This window comes from Octodon degus, unplaced genomic scaffold (assembly GCF_000260255.1).
Source record: "Octodon degus isolate 3935 unplaced genomic scaffold, OctDeg1.0 scaffold00030, whole genome shotgun sequence".
Taxonomy (NCBI): Eukaryota; Metazoa; Chordata; class Mammalia; order Rodentia; family Octodontidae; genus Octodon; species Octodon degus.
The window spans coordinates 10,858,301-10,873,571 of record NW_004524606.1 but is presented as its reverse complement, the minus strand read 5'-3'; the positions used below and the strand labels follow the sequence as shown (position 1 = coordinate 10,873,571).

The following is a 15,271-nucleotide window of genomic DNA, read 5'->3' as shown; positions in this document are numbered from 1 at the left end:
AAAAAAAAAAAAAAAAGAAAAAAGAAAAAAGAAAAAAAGAAACAGCCTGCTGCAGCACACTGGCTATAGGTTTTCCAATACTGCAAATGGATGCCTGAAACCTCAGGTAGTACTGAGCCCAGAATATGCAGGATTTTTTTTTTTGTTCTTGCATATCTAAGCTGAATTTTTGTTTATAAATTAGACACAATAACAATTTAATAATAATAAAGTAGAACAGTTAAAACAATGCACTGTGCTAAAAGTTCTAGGAATGTGAGCTTCTTTTCTTTCAGAAGTGTATCTTGTCTATTTTTTGGGCCTTGAGCAGGTAACTAAAATCACTGAAATGGTGAATAAGGTCAGACTGTTCCCCTATTATTTACTGTGGGTTCCTGGTATGTTATCTGTTGCTGCATAACCAATCAAACTTGATGTAAAACAGCACCAGCGATTTTGTTATATGCCCTGGCTTCTGTGGACGAGGAATTTGGTAAGAGCAGGCTGTGAGCTCAGGGGCATCTACAGACACCTGAGGATGTGGTCCTGCTTGTCTAGTGCAGGTGCACAGTGGGATATAGTTATAGAGCAATGACTTAGCACAGGTATACATGCTTGTGCTGGTTACAGCACTAAACAAAAATGTAAGTATGAGATAACAACCTGTATAAGAATTATACAATAAAGACACAGAAGGCTTTTGCTCTTAGGCTCTCTAAGCTTTGCCCCATGCTGCCTGGTGTTGTTGCCGATGTTTTGCGCCTGTAGGTTCTTTAACCTCGGGAGCTCATCTGTGGAATTCTCCCTTGGACCCCCTAAACACGCTGACACAGGCAATTACAAGGTTCTTGTGGCTGAAAGATTCTAACCCCACTATGATGAAATGATGTAAAATAAGGGCTGAAGTAGCTGACTGGACATCTTCATGTGGTCTGAGGGCCTACCTTTGTGGGCTTTTTAAAAACCAACAAAAAAACCCCAAAAAACAGGGATGGTCTTACTATTACTCCCAGGCTGATCTTGAGCTTGTGGGTTCAAGTGATCTTCCTGCCTCTGATTCTCAAGTAGGTGGAACTCCAGATGTGTGCCTGGCTCGTGTAGTTTTCTAACTTGGTCTGTTTGTGTTTCTTTAGGCAAAGTTAGATTAACAATGGAGTGGCTGGCATTTTCAAAAGCAAGGCAGAATCCATTTCACCTTTTATGACCTAACTACAGAAAGCACATAATTTAATTTCTGTTTCATGGCATTGGTTGAGACAGCCCCAGAAGCTGGCTGAATTTTAAGGGGAGGGGATTCAGACTCTGTGGTTGCCATTAGCAATATGAGATAGCAGTCTTTTTATTTGGTTTGTTTTGAGACAGGATCTTGCTGCATAGTTCTTACTGCCCCTGATCTATCCATATAGCCCAGGATGGCTTCTAACTTGTAGTGATCCTCCTGCCTCAGCTTCCTGAATGTTGAGATTACATGTATATGCTGCCATACCCAGCTTTGAGATAGCAGTCTTTGAAAATAAAATTTACTACTGTGTCCCAAAGACAAATAAAATCTGGACCCACTTCTTGAGTTGAAAATCTGTCTCAAAAAACAGATCAATAAACATGATTGAGTTACTGGTTGATTTTTTTTTTTCCCCTCATTTCCTTTTTTCTCCTCTGTTCTGCTTTGTTTTAGTTTCTTTCTTGGGGATTGAACCCAGGGCCTTCACACTGAGAGTGCCAGTGCCATTTTTTCCCCTCCCAGACAGGGTCTCAGTCTCACTAAGTTACTGAGTTGCCCAGGCTGGACTTGAACTGCCTTTCAGAGTGCTTGGGTTGTGGTGTGCACCACCATGCCCAGCTATGCTTTACTCTTACACAGGAATAATTTAGCTCTATACCTACAAAGAATTTAGGAGAAGTAAGTAGCTCACATTTTCTGACTGCTTGCTTATTCTGTTAGTAAGCCTGCATTCTTTTATTCTCATAGTAACAGTCTGATAGGTCCTGTTATTGTGATATTCCTTTATTTTTTTATTTGGTACAGGGTCTCACTATGTGGCTCAGACTCATATTGATCCTCCTGTCTCAGCTTCCCCAGCACTGGGATTATAGGCATGTGTCACCATGCCCAGGTTTAGTGATCTGCACAGCATGCGGTACCGAGGATCGAACTTGGGTTCTTGAGCTTGCCAGGCAGTCACTTAAACCACTGAGCTATCTCTCCAGCACCTATTGTGTGATTCCTAATGTTAATTAACTTGCCTAAAGGAAGTTAGAGTGCTAATAAATGGCAATGTTAAGGCAATATAGATTGTGACACTAAAGTTAGTGTTTATAGCTATTATAACAAACTAATTTATCCATAAACTATTCTGGGCTTAGAAGGGCACTTGGTTGTGAAAAGGAGAAGACCTGGGTCTTTAGGAATTTGCTAGGTCTTTTGTTTTAACGGTATTCAGTGGAAACCAGGGAGGTAGGGCATGGGAGGAAAAGACGTTCGGGCTTTAAGTCTGGAATGGTATGAAATGGATCTGATATGCCATACCGATGAGTTTATTTTGTTAATGTCAGGTGGCTGAGACGATTTTTCACAAAGAAGTGTGGAAGTCAGATTGCTGTTTTGGAAAAATTCTTTTGGAGCCTCAGTGCAAGACTTACTGAAGCAGGGTACATGTGACAGCAGGGAAATGGGTTCTTTTCCTTTGATATGAATACAGTAATAGTGTGATTTGATTACAAACTCTTGCTTTCAGCTTTTTTTTTTTTTTGCTTTCAGCTTTTTTTTTTTTAAAAAAAGTAGTAATTTGCCTTATAAAAGCAGTTGGCTTTGTTTATTGTTTTTCATTTTCTAACTTTTTTTAGAAACCAGTTAGTCTACTTTTATTGAGCACCTGCTTGGAAAAACTTGGTGTATAAATAATTCTCCTATTCATTAAAAAGGGGAAGTACTATAACAGTAGCGATAACTAGTATTTACAATGGCTTTTCTTCATCCTCTGCTTTATTGGTGACTGGGGGGTACTCAATAAGAAGGATAAGTCATCTTTAGTTTTCACTTAGTTGGGAAAGGTATCATTTCTTTGTTTTATTTATTTATTTGTATTTTTTTAGGGAAGGGTCTACAGGGTGTTCAGGGTCTCACTACTAAAATGGACTCATAGTAATCTGCCTCTTTACAGCCTCCCAAGAGCTGGGATTATAGGTCTGTGTCACCATGCCCCGTCTCAATTGCTGTCCCAGTGTGACCTGGGGGCAGGGCCAGCATGGCAGGCCCAGGGATCGAACCCCCAGCCCCTGTGCCTGGAGCTATTTGGCTGGCCCTTATAATTTCTTTGATAAAATTGGAAAGAAATGCTCTAGAATTTCCTTTTTTATCCTCGAAACTTGCTATTACTGTATTAGTATTTACTAGAGAACTAGATATAACACAAGATATACAGTTATATAAGAATTTACAAGTGGCCACCCAGAGACAAATGTGGAGGAGAGCCCAGGCTCTGTCTGCACACTGGAGGCCGAAAGTTTCAGTTGAAGGTCTGGAGCTCACTGCAGTGTCCTGTGTGAGTCCGTGTCGGGAGGGTGATGGGTCTGAGAGGGAAGGCTGCGGAGTGTATGCTGGAAAAGTCTGCTGTGGGAGCCAGGAGATGATGTCCAAGGGGAAGGTGAAAGCTGGACATCATCCAGAGAAACAGAAACAGATCCCGAAGCAGATCTGTCTTCTTTCATTTCTCCTGTATGCCATCTGGGTGACAAGTGAGTTTTCCACACCCTAGCGTGTGGAGCTGCTAAGCCAGTTTAGTGGAGCTTCTGTTACTCGAGTTGACACAATCAACCATCGCAATTAGCACATATTAGTTATACAGAATGGGTTTCATTGGAACATTTTTGTGCATGCGTATAGCAGACTTTTATCATGTCCTCTCCCCATTATATCCTGCCTTGCCTCCCCTTCCCTTGATGCCCCTTCTCTTGTCTAAGTCTCCCTTCTTCTTTCATGTATGCCTCCCCTTCCATGAGGGAAAACCCATGCTGTTTGTTTTTGAGTCTCGCTTATTTTGCTTACCATGATGACCCGCAGCTCTATCCATTTTCCTGCAAATGATGTGCTATTCTTAAGGAATTGCTTTTAGAGTGAGAGATAGATTTTAGTGGGTAAATCTAAACTGTTATTAGTGCCTATTTCTGTTTTGTAATGTCAGTATTTCATGAAGCCTTGTTAAATTTTCAGGTTAACCCTTCCTGGAAGAATTATAGAAAATGGAAATGAGCAGGGGTCCTATGATGCAGACAAAGGTACCATCTTTAGAGTTTTTGATAGTCTTTGCATTGTTCCTGTTAGAGGATCTATGTAAGTTTTTCAAGATCTATGTAAGATTTTCAAGGACCTTTATGTCTTGCTATTGCAGCATGCTCTCTGACTTGTTTTTTTAAAATTTGTTACAGGGTTTCACTACTCAGTTCAGACTGGTAGTGATTCTCCTGTCTCAGCCTCCCCAGCACTGGGATTACAGGCGTGTGCCATCACACCTGGTTTCAGTGACCGGCACAGCACAAGGCCATCATGGCATGTGGTACTGGGTTGCCAGACAGGCGCTTAGACCACTGAGCTCTCTCCCCAGCCCTGACTTTTTTTTTGTTATGTCCAGGGCCTGTGCCTATAATTCATGACTTTTTGGACAGTTAGAATTTCCTCAGTTCTTTGATGTGTTTCACAATGTCCTTCAAAGTAAGTTTGAATTAAACTTTGCTTCCATTTTTTAGGCATACTTCTCCTACATTCTGTAGGCGTTCGAAAGTAAAAATTAGAACATGTAAGGTCATTGATTGTAGAAAGTATATATGAATTATAAACTTTTGAAAGGAATCCTGTACAGTTTTCAAACTTGAATTTTAAGGTAGATCTATGTTAACATTAAAGGCTAATTAAGTTTTCTTCTTATGATTAATAAGTCCCTCATTTTAACTAGCTACAGAGCTTTTCCATTTCTAGAATCCACTGCCTTTTCCTGTGTCAGTAGATCTGGGATAAAAGTGCCTTGTGTACTCATGTGTAATTTATTCAGTGGCCATTTATTGACCCTAATGAGCTAGGATGAGGATACAGAATGGGATGACAGAGTTTGGTGATACCGTTTTCACTCATAATGCAGAATTGATATGATAATGAAGTATAATGAGACCACCAGCCTGGCTAGTACATAAAGCTTTTAATTACAAATATGTTATGTATTGAAATAAAATTACTAAATTTTGACTGGGAGTTTGGGGAAGTTGTGCCTGTGTAAGTATTTGGGTTGAGTTACATTTGATATGTTGGGATGCAGTTCAGTGCATCAGAGATTGCATTTAAAGTGTATATGAGGGGCTGGAGAGATGGCTCAGTGGTCTGGGGCACCTGCTTGGGGCAGGCTTGGCAGGGCATCGGGGGCCGCGGTTTGATCCCCCAGCACCACATGCCGGCCGGCCCCGCCCCCTGGTGGGCTGAGCTGGCCACACACACACACACTACTCTCTCTCTCTCTCAAAAAAATAAAAAAAAAAAAATTAAAAAAAAAGTGTATATGAGCGGTAAATACTATAATCATGTAGGAATTTGAATAAGGCTGATAAACTCAGTGTGAGAAGAGGAGATGTGTGTAGATAGAATTGCAGGGCACTTATACAGACTGTGGGGAGATTGTCCCTTGAGACATCAAAGAAACTCTAGAAAGCCACAATTACGTTATTCGATATTTTGTATATGTTTAAACTATTGCTATGTTCTGTTGGATTTGATATCCTGATTTTTCCCCCAGTTCAGAAATGTATTTTATAAAGTTACTATTGGCCAATTCTAAGTTCTTAATCTTTTCAGGCCAGTAAGTGTTAAGTTTTAACTTGTATTTTAATGTATAAGTAGGTTAAGGTTATACTCGGTAAAACTAAATCATTCTATAGCTTGAGTAGGTTAGTTTCTTATAGAAATTACCAGTTCTGAAAGCCCTGTTTGAGCCTTTTTCTATCATGATTTAAATCTGCCTCACCTGTAATAAGGGCGTAGTTTCAGAGCTGTCTGATACAGATTTATATAGTACGAAGATATATTTCTTAGCTATAATTGTGAAGTTTTTAAGTATTTTGATGTATCTAAGCATAAAAGAAATTTGTCTTTTAGGACTTTTTACCATTCGACTGCCCAAAGAAACTCCTGGCCAACATTTTGAAGGGCTGAACATGTTAACTGCTCTTCTGGCACCAAGAAAATCCAGGACGGCTAAGCCACTTGTGGAAGAAATAGGTACATTTATTATGGTTGAGAGGAAATAAAACTAAAATTACCTGGGATAGTGTATGTTTCTAGAGGAAAGAGACTTGGTGAATAGGACTCTGAAAAAAGATATGATGGTCCTGTGAAGCAGCTCATTATAATTAAATTGTATTATATATATATACATATATATTTTATATGTAATTAAGTTATAGTTAATAGACATAAATGGCCCTAGTGAACCATCCACATTTTTTGGCCAATTAAAACTCTTTGCATAGTATTATCCTTTTACACTTAGATCAGAAAAGTCCAATTCAAACAGTTAATAACGTATCAGTTAGGTCAACCAGGACCTTTATGTCCAAAACTCTGGAAATCCCACCTGTGTCTTTTCTTAGTTAGTCTGCCCTCTCGCTTTGAGATCGCCACCACCGTCTCATTTGTCCACATTCTTTTTTGTCTGGCTTTTTTCACTCACCAGAGTTTTGTGAGGTTCATCAGTGTTGCAGCAGAAGCCAATCTTGTTCCTCTACTGCGTCATGTTCTACTATAGGAATGCCCCGCGGTCGGTTGTGTTCCCTGCTACCAGTGAACGTTTGCGCTGCTCCGTTTGTGGGCTGTCATAAGCAGTGGAGCCGTGCCTACCCTCAGTGTGTCTGGCGCCCCTGGGCAGCCTTCTTCCTTACTTGTTTTTCCCCAGGTGTGCCTAGGAAATTCAGTGCTTTTTTACGACAGAAAATATTGAACTCATTTAGGTGCTTCTGAAGTTTCTGAGGAAGTAGTAGAAGATGACGATGAAGAGCTTGACTGGGAAATTGACCAGACTCCTTATGAGGAAGCGACCGAAAGTGCTTTGAATCCACAGTGCCCCTACGGCTTCGGAAACTTGCGGGCAGGAGTGTTTCAGCGATTACAGGTATGTTGTCTTTCTGAAAGAACGTGGATATTTTAGGTTTAATTTTGCTTATACTGGGTGGTTATTCATAGAAGTTACAGCAGGTGATAGTTCAGAGCCTGCAGTTCAGCTCCTTGCTCGTATTCGGCCCTCGATGCTCATTCCTTGTTTTGCTAGCTGTCCTCACTGATCCAGGTTAGAGGTGCTCTGCTGCTGTCTGCCGCGCCTTCCGTCAGTGCTCCAGAGGTGAAGTCACCAAAGCACAAAGCAAAACCCTCTCTCCTATGCTTTCTGAAAGCTTTATGATTTATGCTTCTGAAAAGTGGAGCTCATGTGCTTACCTCTTCGGCTTTAATTATAAAGACGCAGGAATTTCCAGTGACGTTGAAATTGTATTTTATCAAATTGTTGAGTTCTTGGCAGTTAGTCGGTCTTGTTATTCTTAAGGTCAAATGAAGGTCTCATTTGAATGCTGCTCAAAAAAACTTCAGTTTTTGGATGCTAGATTTTTTAGAGATATTCCAGCTGTTGTAAGATGTACAGACATTCATTGTTTGGTAACCAAGTTCTATTCCTGCAACTAAGTTGGTGAGGAAGTGTATAAATTATGTGCATTATAATATTCAGAACAAAGAAATGGTCGAAGGAAACTCCAGCTTGATGACTTTGCTTTTGTACTCTACAGAGCACTCAGTGAAAATTATAGTACTATGTAAATGAGATATGGTTTATCAGAAAAATACATTGATATTATATAATCGATACACTGCCCTGGCCTGCCATGCTGGCCCCACCACTGAGGCACACTGAGACTGTAAATGAGACTGGGTGTGGTGGCTAGCGCCTGTAATCCTAGCACTTGGGAGGCTGAAAAACAGGAAGGATCACTATGAGTCTGATCTGTGTAGTGAGACCCTGAAGACACTGTACTAAACACATGAAAAAAAAGATACACAGAACTGTACCAGTAAATGAGTTAAAATTCTGAATAGTTTGTATTCAGATCTGTCAAGGAAAGGCCAAGGATATAGGTTCTGGTTCTATTTCTGCCTCTGTTTAGATTTGAGACACAAAGTTAATTATAAAGTATATCTTTTATAATGTGGAGATGAATTTGCTTACCAACTTTATAAGTCTGTTTTGATAATTTAAGATGATACTGCATGGGAAAATAGTGAAGTATAGAATACTGTAAAGATCTCTATCCTTCAAAAACAGAATGTTCTCACAATTTGTAATGGGAAAATTTGGGCCTTAGGAGAGATGAATAATGAATAATGCTGGAGAAATGTCTCCTTCTACAAGCTTGGTGTCTTCCTGCTGGAATGTCTCCTGTCTGTGTTCCCTCTGCCTGCTTGCGGTCTCTGGTGAGCTCTGAGGTAGTGAGAACAGTGAGTTTCGCCTGCAGCGGGAGCTACAGTGAGAAGATCTCGGCTGTTTAGCCAGGAACTGAGATGTGCCGATCTGTTTGGGGCTTGCCAGTCCAGCGCTGGAGAGGAATTGAGACTGTGGTAAATGCGCCTCAGGCTGAGTAAAGGTTGTAAACTCAGGTTAACAGCGCTTCTTGACGAGGCCAGGGAGCTTGACCCCTGCGTTCCTGCTGCTTCTTGGGAAAGATGGCACTTGAGGGGGTTCTGACAGTGTGGAGAGGATGCGGCAGCACCGTGCCAGGGGTGAGGCTGCTTCTCTTACAGTTCAGGTTCTTGTGTTAAGAAATTTAGATTGAGTTTAGAAGAATATTACTATAGAAAACTGTTTTTTTTTTTTTTTAAAGTTGGTACTTAAAACCATAAAAAGTACATATTAATAGAACAAAATTGATGTTTCCATGCATGTATATGTGAAATATTCTTTGTCTTTTTGAATGACTTAATATATCAAATACCTAAATTCCTATCATCCAGCTGAAAAAAATGAAACCAAGTCTTCATATCTTAAATCAAAGAGCACTGCTTTTGTAAGCAATTTGCATATTCTTTAAACCTAGGACAAAGCAAGCTGTGTAAAAGAGTGAACTGTTATAGGTTTTGTAATGTAAGTAGAGTATAATGCTAGGCATGAAGGCGTATAGCCCCTTATAGGTAATACTAGGACCCCTAAAAAGTGCCAAAAACTGGAAATTTTAAAACATTTAATCTGGTAACAAAACTGTATCTAAGTCCTTGTTAAGTTTTTAAAAAAATAATTATTTTCAATATGTACTTAGTGTTAATATTCAGCATTTTTGCTACCTGAGAATCCTTAGGGGATTAAGTAAAACACCGCGTATGTCATCCTCTCTTCTGAACTCCGAATCCTGAGGCTTACCTTGCTCCTGCGAGGTTAGGTGGCACTGTGAGCGTGCTGTGTTCCGCAGCTCAGTAGTGCCGTGTCTTCATGGCATGGTTCCTGGGATGTACTCATTTGACCAGTAGACAGACTGATGGATGTGTGTAGTCCTTACATTTGATTTTCTTACAGGAATTAAATTTGAGGGATGTGGTGTTTTTCTTGACAAATAGGAAATAACCATGCTTTGAGAAATCGTAGTGAACCAGGATGCCAAGAATTAAAAGTGGTCTTTTCAAAGTATTAAAGTAGATACATTTTATGAGATACTATCACAACCTTATTATGATTACTCGTAGAGTTCTTCTGTATTTACAGCTGTTCTGTTTGTGATAGTAAAGCCAGGTGGTTAAAATAAAGGTGTGGGCTTGGGTGAAGCTCTTGGTTCAGCCACAGTGGGGTGAGGGGCAGGGGTCCATTTTCTCAAATAGTGCTTCTTGTTTTCTCTCACGTTTAGTGTCTCTAGTTCTGCCTTTAGATGTGGAAAAAAAAATACATTAAGTTTTGTTCACTACTCATATTTTAGCATTGCTTTTACAGCGTTAACCCCATCTTAAATAAAAAATGGTTTTATTGGGGCCATGGAGATAGCTCAATAGAATAAGCACTTGCCTGGCAAGAGCAAGGGCCTGAATTCAATTCCTGGTTCTGCCAAAAAAAAAAATGGTTTTATTTTTTGAAAGATAAAAGCAGTAGGCCTGGGGAGATAGCTCAGTGGTCCAAGGGCCTGCCTGGCAAGTGCAGGGACTCGGGTTTGATCCTGGTACCACATGCCATGCCCTGGGTGCGCTGTGTTGGCCACTGAAACCAGACATGGTAGTGTACCCCTGTAGTGCCAGTGCTGGGAAGGCTGAGATAGGAGGATTACTGCGAGTCCAAGCTGTGTAGTGAGACCCTGTACCAAATTAATAAATAAAAAGAAAACTTTTTTAAAGATAAAAGCAACATAGATTCCTTATAAGTTCAAAAGAAAGTAAAAAGTCATCCATAATTCCAACACCCAAGTATTTTATCTACATTGAATAGTATGACCTTCTATACTTGATCTTAGCCAAAAGGCCAAGAAGCAATAGTATGACCTTCTAAAAGAGGAATAATAAAAGGATCAAAAATGATTAGAGTGTGTTATATATCTATACTGATTACCAAAAATAAACGTAACTATTTTGCATGCCAAATATATTCTAATAATCAGGCCAAGAGGATAGCTCAGTAGAATAAGTGCCTGCCTGGAAAGCACAAGGTCCCGAGTTCAGTCCCTGGTATTGCAAACAACCAAACAACAAAAACAGATATACACTAATAAAAAATGGGGGACATAGCCTTTTTTACTTTCTCCCCTCCTCCTCCAGCCTTTTAAGCCGGTCTGTGAATGTCTGTATTTTATGCTGGAGACAATGAAATGTTTTTTTGCAGAATTGGACTTTTCAGCCCCTCTGTTGGTACACATGTAGACACACCCCCTTTTTCCTTTCTCAAATTACTGCCAGCCAGCAGGGTGCCTTTGGAAAGCTGCCCTGGCTGCTGAAAGTCAGGGCTGCACAACAGGCTTTGGCTCTGGTGGCTGCCAGCAGCCACAATCCGAGAGTCTCCGGGTGCCAACCCAGCAAGCTCCTGGGACCCCTGTTGCCAACAACTGTGGGGTACCAGCCATGTTGGCCCTCTCCTGCCCTTGGCTGCACTGGGATCAGAGGCCTTTGTTTCCAGCATGTACACTGGCCAGATGTGCACAGCCTTCATTTTCTGTCAGAATTAGCTCCGCTTTATCTATGGCTAAACATACATAAGCCTGACTTAAATCCTCCATGATCTTTGCTTGGCAGTACCTATCTTTAAGGAGCTAAGCTGACTAGTGACCATAGCAGTTCTTTGCCAAAAAAAAAGGAATCCTTTCTTTCCTTCTGTAGTTCAACATTCTCATCCTCTCTACTTTCTCTTTGGTTGATTGTTGCCTTAGGCGTATAGATTCCAAACTAGCTTTGCCTTTTCTTTTGCTTTAGTTCATTTTGAGGGCTCATTGTGGACAGGACCTCCATGAGTGACATACGTAGAGGAAGCCTGGGCAGGGTTTGTACTGCTGTGAGCAGTCGTATAGCGTCCCTGTACAAGGAGGCCCAGAGTGGAGGCCCAGAGTTGGGAGAGCAGAAGTGAGAGGAAGGGGAGAGGGAGGGGAGCTCCTTTCTCACTGGTCAGTTCTCATTGCAGTAAGTGCAGGACCCTCATATGTGTTCATTACTGGATTGCCCCTCAGCATTCAGAGCCGTGCCTAGCCCAGCAGGCCTCTATTTGCTGTTTGACAGTTTAGTACTGAATGCTGGGCTCAGGGCTACAGGTACGGTACAAAGAAGATGGGCCAGACTCCTCCTGTAACAGGGAGCCAGACAGGAATTCTGCAAATAACAAATAAATGACAGTGACATGTGAAGGAAAAGATGAGCCATGACAAGCAGCATGGATGCTACTATGCTTAGAGTGCTCAGAGAAGGCCATTCTGAGGACAGGACCGTTGACTGAGTTTTGCATGCTGAGAACAGGCACTGTAAGTGGAGAGGCTCGGTGAAGGAGACTGAATTGGTGTGTTCCAGAATGGAAAGCAGTCTCGTGTGTGGCTTAAGTGAACATGAGTCCGAAAAGGAGGGTGATGTGAGACTGAAAGGCAGCTGGAGTGGGGGGTGCAGAACTGTGCTAAAGTCGCTATGTCTCAGTGTCGTTAATGATTTGAATGCCTGTGGTTATGCGGGTCCCTTTATTCTCTGAAATGTAAAATTACCTACCAAGACTCATTAATTATACTTTATTTATGGCCACACATCTGGTTCAGGTGAAATAATGAAGTGGAACATTTAAATTTCTACCCTCCCTTTTTAAGTGCTCCTAACAAGTAAGGAAACCAAAGCAGGGAGAAAGCCAAGGAGTACCAGGGAGCAGTAGTCATTGAACCTGGGTGACTCCTTGAAAGAGGAGCCATTGTCTCCATTTTGGTTGAGTCTAACCCTATTTCCATGTATTAATATGTACAGAGCTGGCTATGACTTTTTGTTGCCCCTTCAATTAGCTTTAAGCAATGCATATTGGTCTGGCCAAGCAATGCATATTGGTCTGGCCAAGTTGCGGGGGGTAGTCTTTGGACCAGTTGTGTTCCGCACAAGAAACTCCCTACCTGCTGCTCCCTAGTGTGAGCTCTGTTGGTATGGGAAGAAGAGCCAGTGTCCCACTGGCTGGGATAGAGTCTAAGACTTCCTGGGGCTTGAAAGGTTACACATCAGAGCTGAAGCACAGACACAGTTGCATATTGCAGAAGTAAATGAAGGCCTCGCTCACGGCGTTCACCTACTTCCCGCCATGCTCACAGTCATTCATTGTCAAGCCACTCCCTTCTTCATGAATGAATAAAACCCGGGTTAGGCCTGGGGTAGAGACCTTTGTACTGGATAGCCACCTTTGTGGCTGGACTTGGCACCCTTTGGCTCCCTGTAACTACAAATATACCGTAATGTCTTTATTGTCATACTGGGTATGGTAGATTGGAATTAACTTGATGAGATTCCAATAATTTATTCATGGAATTACAAATATAAACTTCCTTGACCAAAACAAGTACCATGAAGGGCCCTCTATTTATGTTTGGTATCCTAGATAGTTTTCCTAATACACATCTGTTCTTTAGGATTCTGCTGGGAAAGCATGCTACATGTTAATATGTGTATATCTTAGTGAAGACAGTTACAATAAAGTTGGAATTTTGGAATGGAAAGCCATGTACATCAAAATTGCCCCCAAAACTCTTACTAAGTAGAATGTATGGTTTTGCATATATATTTTTTATATGGTAATTGAGACTTGCCTTTAGGAAGAGCTTAACTATAGGGAAAGTCTGTTGTAAATGTCTGATCTTCAGACTGCTCTACCTTCATTAGCTTTCAGATCTTTAGAGAAAAATAGATGAAGAATTAAGTGTTGCTGCTTGCTTATGGGGGGTTCATTCCATTCTGCTTTTTATGTAAAACTTAAAACCCGAATATTTGTTACTCACTTAAGTTTGTTGTGAGGATTAAATGAGATCATCTGTGTGACAATTGCTAACAGTAATGGTGAACCTTTTTTAGACCTTTCAACAGTACAGTAGCCTAATAAGCAGTTCCTGGTTTTGAATCTAAGGGTCCCAGGCGGTATGAGGCTTTACTGACCAAGTAGATTCTTCTTGTGCTTTGACATTTTTTTCTTGGCCAAGTTTTGAGTTTTATTTTTTATTTATTTTTTTTTAAATTAGTTTTCTTTATTTATTTTTAATATTTTATGTGTGTGTGTGTGTGTGTGTGTGTGTGGCCAGCTCAGCCCACCAGGGGGCGGGCTGGCTGGCATGTGGTGCTGGGGATTAAACCGCGGTCCCTGGGCTTTGCTAAGCTTGTTCTAAGTAGGCGCTTTAGACCACTGAGCCATCTCACCAGCCCCAAGTTTTGAGTTTTAAATGCCAAAAATATGTAGCAATTATTTTTTCTTTTTCTGGGCATGCCTAGGATGAATTGAGTGAAGTTATTGATGTTAAGAATCCAGATTTCACCCCCGCAGCTGAACGAAGGCAGAAACGCCTCACTGCTGAGCTGGCCAAATTTGATCCTGACCATTATCTGTGAGTATTGAGGTTTTGAAGAAGTGATTTACTTGACATTCATTCAAAAAAGTTGTGTCTCTAACTCTATGGGGCATGTGCATTTTGGATCTTAGAAAATGGGGATGCCTCCGAACCTTGACATTAGAGGTAACATAAGTGTGGTAATTCTGTGGTCTTTGTACATGTTGCTTCCTAATTCTTCCCAGTGGCAGAGAACTTGTCTAATGTACTTTGAGTTTTTTTTTTTTTTTCACAAGGCTTAGAAATAAGATTAAATTTGTGAGGTTACATATATATATGTATTAGAAACTATATATATATAAAACCTCACAAATTTAGTCTTATTTCTCTCTCTCTCTCTCTCTATATATATATATATATACACACACACACACACACATATATATATATATATATATATATATTTTTTTTTTTTTTTTTTTTGCTGGCTCAGAATGCCTTCAGGGCATGTTTTGCTGGCTGGAGTTGTGGAGATCAAACCACAGCAACTTGAGGCTGACTGCTTTGTTGAAGCAGCCACTTAAACAACTGAGCTAAGGGGCGGGCCCCTATATTTTTTTAAAGAAGGCTTTTTTTTTTTTTTTTAAGTAATTAGTGGTATACATAAATGGAAGAATGTCACATTTTCCTAAGAGTTTGAATCATGTGCCTTATTTCTGCTGATCCAGGGACTTCTAACACTTTCATACACTTGCACCTATAATCAGTGATCTGTTTCAAATGAAGAAATAATTATCATGCATGATAGATTATATTTAGAATCTAATTTTGAGTTTTGCTGTATTTATCATTTGCATTAATTTTGTCTTTAGCTAGAATGTGTCTGGGTGAGGGTTCTGTGTGCATAAGGATCTTACCTAATTAATCTCTTGCATGAGAGATTGTGGTCCGTCTTAGTGGCTGTGACAGCAGCACTTTTTCACACTGTCCTCGGCCTCACTTGGGGTATGGCTGGCCTGGATATGTGCAGAATGGGTGTTGCATATTGGTGTAGACATCACTTCTTTTTCTTCCCAAGCTCTGGATCAAGAATTTTTAAACTGTTATATGTGCAGCTGTAATCACTTCTCCTGTTTGTTGAGCGCTTCCAGCTTATCAAGTGCTCTTTTTTTTTTATTTTTTTTATTTTTGACATCAGTTATTTTTATTTTAAAGAAAGAATAAAAAATAAAAACAGTGGTACAAAATCTCAAAACAAGATTTT

At 40.5% G+C, this 15,271-nt stretch overlaps 1 protein-coding gene across 1 annotated transcript in view; it reads left to right on the top strand.

Annotated features, from left to right (window-relative positions):
• The window catches only part of Shq1 (SHQ1, H/ACA ribonucleoprotein assembly factor), a 121,473-nt gene that overhangs the window by 2,354 nt on the left and 103,848 nt on the right, over positions 1 to 15,271 (top strand). Inside the window, exons 2-5 of the mRNA XM_004629545.3 lie at positions 4,190 to 4,254; positions 6,116 to 6,238; positions 6,967 to 7,127; positions 13,952 to 14,064. Of these exons, the coding sequence (XP_004629602.1) occupies positions 4,190 to 4,254; positions 6,116 to 6,238; positions 6,967 to 7,127; positions 13,952 to 14,064 (462 nt within the window). The remainder of the gene's footprint in view (positions 1 to 4,189; positions 4,255 to 6,115; positions 6,239 to 6,966; positions 7,128 to 13,951; positions 14,065 to 15,271) is intronic.